At 50.1% G+C, this 12,657-nt stretch overlaps 1 protein-coding gene across 8 annotated transcripts in view; it reads left to right on the top strand.

Annotated features, from left to right (window-relative positions):
- CAMTA1 (calmodulin binding transcription activator 1) overlaps window positions 1–12,657 on the top strand; it is a 218,159-nt gene that overhangs the window by 156,316 nt on the left and 49,186 nt on the right. For all 8 annotated transcript variants that reach the window (XM_068158100.1, XM_068158102.1, XM_068158096.1 and 5 more), the window contains 2 exons: window positions 3,515–3,668; window positions 12,091–12,231. In XM_068158100.1, coding sequence (XP_068014201.1) covers window positions 3,515–3,668; window positions 12,091–12,231 — 295 coding nt within the window. The remainder of the gene's footprint in view (window positions 1–3,514; window positions 3,669–12,090; window positions 12,232–12,657) is intronic.

Genomic DNA, 12,657 nt, shown 5'->3' with positions numbered 1-12,657 from the left:
GCCCCTGCCAGTGAGATGTAGCCTTGAGCTGCTTGCCATTGCTGAGCAGCTGAGAGCTGGCCTGAAGTGGCTTTTGAGCAAAAAGGAACAGAACTAAAAAAGCCTGCTTTTGGATGGGCACAGCAGGAAGAGAGGGGTTCTGTGGTTATTCTGCATCATCCCCTCACCAGGGGCTGACTTTGGGTAGCAGAAGGTGGTCACTGAGATGGGAGGAGGTTTCCTCCCCAGCCCCTCCAGCCTGGGCACTGGTGGGGTCCAGGGACCCCTCCTCTGAGCGCTGGGCCCTTCCCAGGCACTGCTGCTCTTTGTGTTTCTGCCCTCCCCAGCTGTCAGGAGGGGAGCAGGGGCAGCCCTCTCAGCTCTGTTTCTGCTGCTGTGGAGGAGCCAGAGCTGCTTTACCTGCCTGCTGTAGATAGCTGCAGCGCTGCACCAGCAGCTGTGCTGGGGGCAGGTCTGCAGCACCATCACTGCCATTATCACTTTCTGGGTGGAGTATACAAGTTCACTACCACACAGGTTTTCTCCTTCATTTTTCATGAGATTAATGGTTAAGCCATGGAAGAAATGTAACACCATGCCAGTCTGATTTATTGACCACTTAGTGCTGATGAAGCTGCAAACAAGAGTCAGATAGATGTTGCAGCTGCATTTTTCTTTATCAAAACCAACAGCTTTTTGTGCTGGGCTTTCTTTAACTGCTTCTTGTGCCATTTCCTGCTTATCCTACAGCACCTACAGGGGCAGTGGAACAGATTTCTTCTCCACCCTCAGGAGGCTGCTGAGGAGGTGGACTCAATGTAGTGTGAGGAGGAGCCTTGCCTGGGAGGGGGCAGATGACAGTAACTCTGACTGGGACACCTGGGCAGTGGAGTAGCTCTGCATGGGCTCCAGGCACTGACTTGCCGGTGGCTTCACAATGGACATCTCCAGAGCCATCTGCAGCACAGCCAAGAGCTTCCTGTAGGCCTTTTTGCTGCCCAGGGGAAGGGCTGCAGCCATGGCATGTCCACTGCCCGGCTGAAGTTTGCTTCCAGTCGTTCCCCTTCCTCTTGTTCTGCTGGTAGGTCTCCCCAGAGAAGCAGCGATTCCCTGTGGATTTAGCATTTCCCCAAACACCTTTGTCCTCTGTATTCGTGGCAGCACATCTCAGGTTGTTGGGTATGTTGGTGTTCAGGAGGGTTGCTAACCTGTGGTCAGCTTTTAGATGTAGGCATAAGGAACAGACCTGTTGGGTTTGTGTTTATTTTATATCCTTTTATAGATAAAAAGTATAAAGCTTAGACCAAATCTGCTGCTAAGGTCCAGTGAAGCCAGGAAGTTCCCTCCTCCTGACTTCACTGGTGACCAAGGAGCATCCTCAGGCTGTGACAGACACAGCTCTGCAGGGCAGCCAAGTGACTGTCTGTCCCTGCTCTCCTCTTGGAACCCTCCCTGAGGTGTCTTTACACAAACTCTCTGAAGCACGTTACTTGTTATTACTTCATCATTTAAACCACTAATTATGTTGCCTTAGCTGGTGGGGACTCTGGCTGTACAGGTAATCATTTGTATTGCCTGAATCTTTTCCAAGGAACATAAAGTTTTGGGCCTCCCCTCCATTTCCCCCTCAAGTCCCCTGTGCTGGAAGCTGCCCCAGGAGCCCCAGCTGTCACCTCTGTCACTTTTAAAGGGTAAAACAGGAAGAGAAAACATGGATCTGTTTTGCATGGTGACCTCAGGGCTTGCACTGTGGGGTGGAAGGAGAGAATGCAGTGTTTGAAAGTGTCCTTCTCTGGCTGTCTCTTGTCCAGGGCAGAAGTGTCCTCTGAAATGGAAGGGTTTGGGTGTGTGGAACTTGAACACAGAGGGCCCAGCTGTCTGTCTCTAGGAGAATCCCAGCAGCAGAAGAGCTGACAGTTGTCTTTGCTTTAGCACTTTCAAATCAGTTGTTAGCAGCTCCTTACTAGATCTTCTTGCCTCTTCCCTGTGCAGTACAACTCTTCAACATGGGCTGCAAGAACTTGACGCTGTAATCTCACAGAATCTTTGCTGATAATCCCTTGCTTGCAGTTTTCATCATTGGAGGTGAAAAAAATGCAAGTTCCTGCTTGTGTCTGTTCCTCACTTACAAGAGACCTTCTCTCATGGACAGAGGAGCACAGCTGGTTGCTGAAGCCCTGCTGGGTACCAGCATGCAAGGGGATGCAGACAGGGGAAGGCACACTCTGTGGGGCTGTGCTTGGCATGCTGCTCTACATGGGCACCATGTTAAGGCCTTTTAGCTGCCAGCACTGCCTTGGCAAGCCTTGAGGAGCCGGGAGACACAATCAGCAGCCCCCTTCTCTTGGGGATGTGCAGGATGCTCCCCATGTACAGGGCACAGGATGGGGCACCCAGCAGTGGTGAGCACTCCCTGTCCTTGCCCTGGGCTGGATCCAGGTGTGGCTGCCCAGCACACCCTGCCTGGCCTCAGGGCTGTGTCCTGCCCCTCAGAAGTTGCCTTCTGCTGGCCTTCCCTTGGCATGGGTGTCCACATACTGCTCCAGCACTCCGGGGGTTCCAGAAGCACAACCTTTGCAAAGGAATGGAGGTTTGTGTTCCCTCTAACAGCATTAATGAAACATTAGAGTTTTAATTACACCATTATCCTATTTATTTTTATAAATAATTCCAAAGCAGTCATTAAAGTTTGTGAACTTAGGAGTAAATGACTTCAGGGAAAGAAATCAGCTTCTCAATCTCGTTATGATCTGCTGTACAGTCTCCCTGGGACGCTGTTGGGAAGGCAGTGGAGTAGTTTCTGTTGTGTTGTAAAGGTGATTCATTCGCTCACAGCGTGCTGCTCAGCTCCTGCTCCTGCTCCGTGCCGGTGGGACGGCACTGCAGTGCGTCAGAGCTGCCTGGCAGCCCCTGCTCAGCCCCACCGCAGGGGGCTGGGGGACAGGGGAGCAGCAGCCCACCTCCTGCAGTCAGCAGCTCACCCTCGTTCTGTAGCACTTCTGCAAAGGGCTGTGGCTCGCTGTTTTCATAGCGAGGTCTTCAAAAGGCAAGTGCTGTGGGGCTTGTCTGAGAGCCTGTCCCTGGGGCACTCTGTGATGCTGTCTGGGAGCCTTCTTGGCTCATCCCTCCCTCTTCCTGCCCCACAGGGGAAGTGTGGCTGTCACAGCTGTTCTCAGGTGAAAATGGTCTCCAGTGCACCAGAGTGGCTGAAAGCATTGGATCACGGAAGGTGCAGGTCCCTTAAACCAAAGCAGACTGCCTGCTGCTTGTGGCAATTGCTGCTTGCAGGCCTCCTGCCAGCACTGGAGTCATGTGAGTGGGAAAAAAGCTTCACTCTGAGCGCCCAAGTGGGAGAGTTGCAAGCAAAGGGCACCTGGGATGGGGAGAAGCTGCCCGACAAGTCTGTTGTGCCCTTCTCTTGCCACCTCCTTCAGAGGAAATAGCTCTGGTCATGGGGAAATCTGGTACCTACTGGATCTAATTATGAGCAGGGGAGAGGCCCACTGTCATAACTCGTGCTCTGCTTTCCCTGCAGAACCCAGACATCGTGTTGGTGCACTACCTGAATGTCCCTGCCATCGAGGACTGCGGGAAGCCCTGTGGCCCCATCCTCTGCTCAATAAACACAGACAAGAAAGAATGGGCAAAGTGGACAAAAGAGGAACTCATTGGCCAGCTCAAGCCTATGTGTGAGTATCTGGAGGCTTATTTGCCCTTTTGCTTTGGGAAGGGTTAATTTATGGAACGATGCCTCCCACTGCCACAAACCATCCCCATGAAGGAGTGTTTGTCACTGTGAGACTCAGCTTGCACCTGCATGCACTTTCTTCCCATCATTCAACACTTTTGGGTTCTATGGTATGAGAGCTGCCAAAACTGTCCCAGAAAGGATTCCTGCCACGCAATGGGAAAAAATTGTGCCTATGGTCTTGATTTTCAAGAGCTGTTCAGAGGCACCTGCTGGCTTGCAAAGAGCCTTTGCAGCACTGGCAGGTAGGTTTGTGTGGTCCAGTGTCAGATCAGACTGGGCTGCTGCTGCTTACAGACAGACTCTGAGTCCTTCAGGGTGGGTATTGTTTGGTTCTATACTCTGCAGTCTGAAGAGAAAGCTGCTGAGGTGTGCAGAGCAGTCAGGAGGTTTGCTCTGCAGACACAGGACTCTCTGTGCCCACCTCAAGTGCATTTTCTGTCCCATCACAGATCTTCTGTGTGCCTTCCCTTGGGGAGCGTGTCCCAGTGTGTCCACAAACATCTTTTTGCAGTGTAAGAAAGCTTAGGCATGATGTGGGTCTGTAAGCAAGAGAAAATCAATTGTAGGAGCCACAGTACCAAATCTTGTATCTGAGTCAAGTGCAGGGTTTGCTCCTCTGCCTCACCCAGGCCCCAGGCAGACGCTGCTGGCATGCCTGGCTTTCTGTACATAGAGGTCACAGCCATGCAGTACATCCTGAGCTGTCTGAACCATCAGGCAAAGACAGTCTTGTGCTGACTGTGAGGTTGGCAGTCCAAGTTTGCACCACTCCTTTGTTGCTTCCCAAGCTCTTTGGGCCCACATTAAGCTGGAGGGCAGACACCAGGCAGAGGAGAAGGGAGAAAATGACATATTTGCTGAAGAGAAAATTGCCCATGGGACCAATAACCTTAGCCAGAGATCCAAGATATTGAAGGTGTAGCTGAGACTGGACAAGTACCCTAAACATTAAACAGGAGAGGAAGTGGCAGCCTGTTAAAAAAGCTGCAGTGCATCAAGAAAATTATGTGAAAACTGCAAGGAAGCCGCTGTAAATTTAATAACACTTGGCTCTTTTATGTCTCAGGAGGTAAGAGGGAGATTCTGCACAATTATTCAGAGTATGTATGCAAGGCCACGTCTCTGTTTATGGGTTCACATCCTGACAAAGGCATCCTTAGCAATGGAGCACAAAGAAAAGCTGCGGATTCTGATCAGACCTAGGAAACAAAGAGGCTGTGGGTACCTGTGTCTGGGGAGCCCAGAGGGGCACTGCTCGCCGAGAAGCCATCAGATTTGCTTCCAGTGTTGGGTGTGCCATGAAATTCTGGAGCCAAGCACATTGGCTTCATCACATTTTTGCATTAATCACATTCTTTCATAGGCTTCACAGTTTGATTGCCTCACGTTTCCAAACTTCCCTGCCCTAAAGCAGATTTGTCAATGACTTAACCCAAGTAGGGTGTCCCTGGGGAGGTGAGGATTCGCCCTGCTGCTTGTCCCCTGCTGTAGTTTATTCAGTTTTATTCCTCTGAACTTGGAAGCTCTGTGAGGTTTTTTTTTTATTCTTTTGTTTTCTTGGTTGCTGTTTTTGGTGAGTATTTCACCTTTCAGACAAGTTAGTGGTGATCCAGACAGTGTGTGCATGGAGGTCTGAGGCTGAACACTGGACCTGCAGTGAGGTATTTGCATCCAGTTCCAGACCATTGATATCATTCAGAATTAGGAGGAAAAACTGATACCAGTACTACCTTTGGGGGAAATGCCACCTCCTGGTCAGAGGCTAGTGACAGAGTCCAGTTCTTTGCTCACTGTGGACAAGTGCTGTTTGTTCAAGTCCTGCTTAGCCTGCACCGAAGTCCGGTATTAAAGCTTTTGTATCAGACTCTGGGATAGTGGAGAGTCAATGGTGTGGCAGCCAAAGCCTGGGAGAATGTTCTCCTGGCCATGTGTGCCTGGAGAACTAAAAGTGATGTGGCAGATGGCTGGCAGGGAGAGAGGCATCGGTCTGAGAGCCCGAGCCAGACAAATGCATCAAACTGTTTTTCCTGGAACACAGAGAGACACTGACTGGGGTGAGCAGAGAGTTTGCTCGCATTTTTTGCATCCACAATTCACTCAGCTCCCTCTTCTTCTCCCCCACCACATCATTCCAAAGTCAGTCTAGGCTTCAGCAAGTGTTCAGCAGCTATCTGCTGAACAGGACAGGCACTGGCTCCTGGCAGCAGACTGTCACCCCCATGAGCTGAGCAGTGTTCTGAGGCCTGAGCTGCTGAGCTGCTCCTCCTGTCCTGGTCTTGAAGGAGATCTCTGTGGACCCAGAGGTTTCCGACTGGCTCTAGAAGTGGTTTTTAACTAATGATGCAACTGTGCTCATGCTGCTGGTTATGGATGACAGATACCTTCTCAGAGTGGCCATGCAGCTCTGAGAGCTTTCTGGAAACACCATTTATTTCTTCTAACAAAGCTGGTCTGTGAACTGACTGAGAGACTGAAATGAACTCATCTGAACATCCACCAAAGGTAAATATTCACTGCAGACACTCTGGGGGTTTGGAGTATTTTCAACATCTCCAACTGAGTTGAGCCCATGAATAATTAATTAATCAGCCTGGCTTCAGTTTTTATGGCTTAGGATTTTTGGTTTAATTCTGATATATCTGTCACCTGCCTTCATGCTGGGACATCCATGGCCTCCTGATTGTCCTGTCTGGACTATCACTATTGGCTTGTCAACCCTCAGTTCTGGCAGTCCTTGAGAGTAAAGCAGATGAGCCTGGAGGGGCTGGGTACACCCCTCTCACTCTGCATCAGGATGAGTCTGCTCTCTCCCAGGCTAGGGGATGGGACACTTGTCTCAGAACCGTAAGCATGGTCAAGGAGCACAGGGAGGGCTGTAAAGCCTCCAGTGAAACATCCTGCTGCTGATAGGAGGCTTGAGATAATCTGTCAGCAGTGTCCTAATTGCTTGTCTGAATCCAAAAGATCATCACCTGTGTTGCTTCTGTGTGAATGCAACCTCTGGGGACACTTGTGCAAAGCAAGCAGCAAGGACCCAGGAGAGCTCTGTGGGAGCCTTGTCTGGGACACCTGTGAGTCATTTCAGGACACCTGGTATAAAGATTGCACCTCAATTTGGCGTCAGTTTCAGGGTTTCCCCCCTTTTGTGCCCTGTTGTAGTCTTGCTTTGGGATTTCCCTGAACAGATTAGCAGATGAGGCTTCGGACCGCGCACCACGACCTGTGGTGAGGCCGTGGAGAGCAGCCCAGGTCGTGCGGTTGGAGGCTACCAGAAGCTCGGAGGTGTGGGACTCCGACATGGCTGCTCGGGAGGGGTTTGCTCCCCGGCTTCACCCGGCGCTTCGACGCCCCAGCCCTTCACCGAAACAGCGGGGCTGGGCGTGCAGGGGCTGCGCAGGAGCCCACCGTGGTCCGCCACCCCCATGCCCCTCCCGGGCCCCGACGCCAACGCCCGTTCCTGGTCGGCTGGTGCCACCTGGCGGCGCGGGGAGGCGGCCGGTGCCGTTCCCGACGGGTGACGATGTCCTTGGCCGCGGGCAGGGAGGGACTCGGTGATGCGGCTGCGAGTCCGGGGCCGAGCCGTGCGCGCTCCCGCGGGGCCGCCTGAGGCGCGGGACCGTGCGCTCGATTGATGCCGTCTGCAGCGGGCAGCGTCACACCCTAGTTACGCCACCGAGGCTCCAGAAGACGATCCCGAGCTGCCCAGGAAATCGGGTCAGACCCCGGTACCCGTGCGCCGGGCACGACCCCGCGCCGGCAGCTCTGTCCCGGTTCACCGACACCGGCAGGACCTAGTGCGGGCAGGTTCCCATTGCAGGTAGCCGAGGAGACGGTGCAGGGGCTCCCTTCCTTTTGTCTTGAGGAACCCAGAGCCGCAGGTGGCTGTGAGCAGAACCTGCGTTAGCTGTGAACGGGAGTCGCAGGAGCTTCCGTGCAGCTTCAGGTCCCGGGTGCAGCTGAACCACCTGCACTTCCCGCTCGCTATGAAGCATCTCATGGCACCTGAGCAACCCTTCAAGGAAAGGTCTCGTACTGGAAGAAAGACTTAAGAGAATGGCTGAGTGCAAAGCGTCTGTCTGAGCTGTTACACAAACAGTGGAGATCAGGAAGTGCCATGAAGACAGGGTGAGTGTGGAAGGTGATCATCTCCACCTGCATCTCCAGCAGCGAGGCTCTGGAGATCTTTGCTTCATAACCAATAATGAGTAGAAGTGTAGAGGGCTGGAAAGTCAAAGCTGAATTGTTTGTGGGTGTCTGGAAACAAAAGGATAAATCTGATGGAAATCTCCTCCAGCCAAACTGAGAAAGCAGAACAAGGCCTTTACTTCTGTCAACACCAACATGGTGAAAAGGGAAGGGACAAGGCTGCCATTTCCAGTTGACCATTGCCATGGAAACAGCCTGGCGGTCGGTGGGGCAGGATGCAGAAAGCAGGATGAGCTTTGCCTTCCCATCAGCAGGCGGTGGGACCAGCACTTCCAGGATTTGTAATGCCTTTTGTGTCAGTCAGGAGGTCTGGCACAAGGGTGTGCAGCAAGCTTAGATACATCACGCAGAGGCAAACAGAAACCTGACCTGATTATTCAGAGTATTCCAGCTTTGTCATCTGTCCTGCTCACCTGTTTCATATAGGAGATATCATCATTGTTGCTCAAAAAAAGAGGACAGGCCCTTTCTTGTCAAAATGCCAGAGAAGAGCAGCAGATGGGGTGTGAGGAATGGCTTCATTGTGTGGTGTGCATGCACACATGTGGGAGACACAAGAACAAGAGCATTGGAGTGCAGTCAGGAAGCATAAAATGGGCAAAGTGGCAAAGAGGAACATCTAAGAGAATACAGAAAGGGTGAGGTTTAAAAGTGGGAGGTATTTCAGGGAGAAGTTTTGCTTAGAACAGAGGAATCCACAGAGAGGGAAATGATCAGGGGTTTAGCCATTGATGGTGTTGGGTCTGGAGTGATGGTGAGCTAGCAAGGCAGGCTTGGGGTGATGGGGAGGAGGAAGATGTGCAAGACTGGGTGCCAGCAGCAGAAGGCAGAAATAGGGTGTTGTAAAAACAACTGGACAAATATTTTTCTGTATGTGAGTTTCCTTTGGCTTCTCAGCTGCCTTTCTGCTAGTAACCTAGGTCATTTTTCATTGCTTTGCTCATGATTGTCAAGGTCCTGATGGTGCTAATGAACAGGGAACCACTGGGCCAGTACCAAAAGGTTATTTTTATTATCTTTTCTTCAAAAGAGAAGAGAATGTGAGCCCATGCTCACAAAAGGAGGTTGGAGACATTTCTGCTTGGAGCAGCACTAGCACTCAGAATTATGGTCCTTCCTCTAGCCTCACTTCTCCAAACACACAGGGAAATCTCCCTAATTCCTCATGGCTCCACGACCTTGGTTCTGCAGACCCTGTGCAGATGCATGGCAGGGAAGATGTTGCTGCTTTAACGCAGCAGCTTTTAGACCCATTCATGGCATCACTGCAGAGTGCTGGAGTGGTTCACAGCTTTCATTTTAAATGATAAGGAACTGCAGGATAGGTCTCAACAGCAATCCAGGTCAAAACACTTCCCAGGATTTCTGTTAAGCTTCAGTCTTTTTTTCTTCCCCCTTTGTTTTTGTGTTCCTACATGATGACTACATTTAGTCAAATGTAGTTCTACAGTGGTTTCACTTTCTGAACCACGAAGCAACAGCAAGAGTGTGTGTGGTTTGTATTAGTCTTCCTTTCATAATGTGCTTTCTTGCCCATAGAAATCTCTTTTGTGCTGATTCACTACGTGTCAGGAAGCCAAGCGTGACATGTTAAAAGCCATCTTGATAGTATTTGGTATTCAGTGCTAACAACTCACCAGCTCACAGAGTTTTTCTTTTAAAGGGGCAAGAGAAAATCTGCATATTGGATGTGCCAAGAGAGTGGATAATTTGCATTAGGCAGCCAGACATTCTTTTTTCTTTCCCAAGCTGTCACCCTTTGCTGGCATTTTATTTTATGACCTTCATAACATACAGGGAGCACAGCACTAAAAAAAGTCACACCATGTGGACAGAAGCTGGAGCCCTTTAGTATCAGCTGGAGAAGGACCACAATAGATCCACAAAGCGACTTTGTTACATTGGAAGGGCCTGAAAAGAACAGGGATGGTGCTATGAGCATCCGGCTATAAAGCTGTCTGTTGTTTCTTGGCTCAGACTTAATTGATTCAGATTTAAGAACCATCATCATGAATACCCAAGTCATGGGGCATGGTTCCAGACTTGCCCTCCTGTAATATACTGCTCATCACGGGGTGTAGGAGCAGTGGGGAGCAGACACTGACATACTGCTGCAGAACAGACTTCCTGCACCTAGCAACACCTGTGTGAGTTCGCTTCTTCAGCAAAGCATCTCTGAAGTAACCAGCAATAGCTTTGTGCCAGATTGCTCTGTAATAATTACAGTTCAGTACCTTCATCTGGTACAGCCACAAGCATTCCAAATTAGTTTTGCAGAACTGCTGTCTGAACCTCACTTGCTAGGCATAACATCACCTGTGACAGAATAATGTAGCTAGAGAAGTGAAACGGATGGGAGTGGAGGTGCTGAAGCAGTAAGTGTGTGTGTGTAAGCTTAAACTTGGCCATAATAGCAGAGTGAGTGCTAAGAGGAAATTCAAAACTGTGAACATACCAGGAACCAGAATCTGCTGGGTAAAATAACAATAAATGTGATTGTCAAGCAAGCATTGAGGGACTCATTACAAAACCAACTGCAGCACTTTAAATAGTGATAGGAGGGAGGATACTTGTAACCCTTACTTACAATATTTCTGCAAGTTATCTGCCCCAGCCAATACAAATCTGGATTCTGTAGTGCAAGACTAGACCAAGATGAGAGGCCATTAAGCAAAGTAGCATCACTGGGTGAAGAGACATCACAGCAACAGGTGATGAAAAAAGCAATGGGCCTGCTTCACAGAGCAGATTCGGGAACTCTGTTTCACCATCTGCCAATGACACACTGAGTAAGCAGCATCAAAGAGAGCAGGAGAGCCACAAAAGAACCTGCCTTGACAGTGGGCATTAGCTGTCAGAAATCTGCCTTCATTTGCCTCTGATCTCCTGGCAGGAAGCAGCTCAGAGCCTGTTGCTCCAGACCCTGTAGGTAGGGCTGACTGCACAGTGACTGTCAGCCCAGTGTGCTGTTGCCAGTGTTTCACAACCTCACGTCAAGGATCTTTGCCATGCAGGGATCTGTGTGTTCAGAGCTTAATCTCACAAAGCTGAAGTCCGTGGGGGGGTAATTTTGGCTGGGTATATTCTGGTTAAGGACTTTAGAACACAACATGCAAGCAGCCTGCTTTGCTGAAGTGTCACAAAGTCACTCCTGAAAAGCAGCAGCTCTTCAGGCCTGAGCTGCCAGGCAGGGGGCATGTTGGGAATGCTGGTGCCACCAGCCAGCCCTTCCCGAAATCTGCAGGTGAGGCCTGGTGCACACACAGGATACACGAATGGTATGCACATGGAAATTGTTTAGACCCTAAAGGAGACAGAGGATACTTTGAGTCAGTTACTGTGGAGAAAATATTTTATAAATGTTGCTTCTGCTGCAAGGCAGTTTGAGAATATCACTGCATGCAATTCTGCATCTAAGAAACCCTGAGAGGCAGCCCTCACTCGAATAATTTGTGTGTGTGCAGCTTAGCATTCTTTAAATAGATATCAGGCCAAGAGAGCCCCCAGGAAAAGAGGCCTTCAGCTGGCAGCATGTTCTGCAGCGTCACCCTCCTGCCTGTTTTCCCAAATTACTAAAGAGTTGTCCAGGTCTGAGGAGGAGCTCACACAGTGTCTGTCAGTGACTCCCCAAAAATGAGTCAGTCTTCACTGCTGCCAACCAGGATCTGACAGTGAAGACCTGGCAGAAGGTTTGTATTTGCTGCTACACTGGCATATTTTTGGCAGCTGATTTTACTAGCTAATTTGGTTTTCATATTAGACAGAAAAAGATTCCAAATCACTCATTGGAACTGTACTGTTTTACTTCAGTGAAACACAAGGGGTTTGTTGCTTTCAGGTTTCCATGAGTGTGACATGCATCAGCCAGGCCTTGCAATTCCTCACTCTCTACAACAAACTGCACTAGGGAAAGATACTCTACTTGAGGGCTTTTCCCCTCTGTATGCACCTAGTGCAGGAATTGCATCTGGAAGCCTGTTGAATGTCACGGAGCAGAAAACAGCAAAACAATAACCATCACTGCTTATAGGCCTCCTTCAGTGGTCACAGAAGGCAGCTGGAATGGGTTTGTGCCATTCTTTTGGGGAATCTTTGGATGATTTCTGGTGTGTCTTTGAAGTTTCTGATGGGAAGCTCTGCTGCTCTCTTTGCAGTTCATGGCATTAAGTGGACATGCAGCAATGGCAACAGCAGTTCAGGGTTCTCGGTGGAGCAGCTCGTGCAGCAGATCCTTGACAGCCACCAGACCAAGCCACAGCCTCGGACACACAACTGTCTCTGCACTGGTACCTTGGGTGAGTACAGGAGGGCATGGGGCCAGCTGCACTGTGCTCTGCGCGTGGAGTAGGCTGTGCAGTGCTGAAGAGCTCCCAGTGCTGTGTCAGGAAACACTGAGGCAGCTAATTTAGAGGTGACAGAAGATGTTGAGCGTAAAAGCATGAGTTTGGAACTGAATGGAAAAAAGGTCAACACTTTGCAACGTGCAGGTTCTGATCAATGTCTCCATATGTCACCTTCCCCTCTACCTGTTCATATTTTGTTACTGAGGCCCCAAAATCCAGTGTTCTTCCAGCCTCACCCTCTGAACTCCCATGCCCTGCAGTCCACCTTGCCAAAGAAAATGGCTTGGGGTGGTTAATTAGAAGGTATTAGCAGGGTAAGACAGGTTTTATTGAGGTACCCTGAAAATACAGGAGATCTCTTTCCTGTTAAAGATGGCT

The sequence above is a fragment of the Melanerpes formicivorus genome, unplaced genomic scaffold (assembly GCF_026170545.1).
Source record: "Melanerpes formicivorus ecotype bairdi unplaced genomic scaffold, bMelFor1.0.p_v2 SCAF_39, whole genome shotgun sequence".
NCBI classification, from domain to species: domain Eukaryota; kingdom Metazoa; phylum Chordata; class Aves; order Piciformes; family Picidae; genus Melanerpes; species Melanerpes formicivorus.
This window is presented reverse-complemented; position numbering and strand designations above follow the sequence as displayed.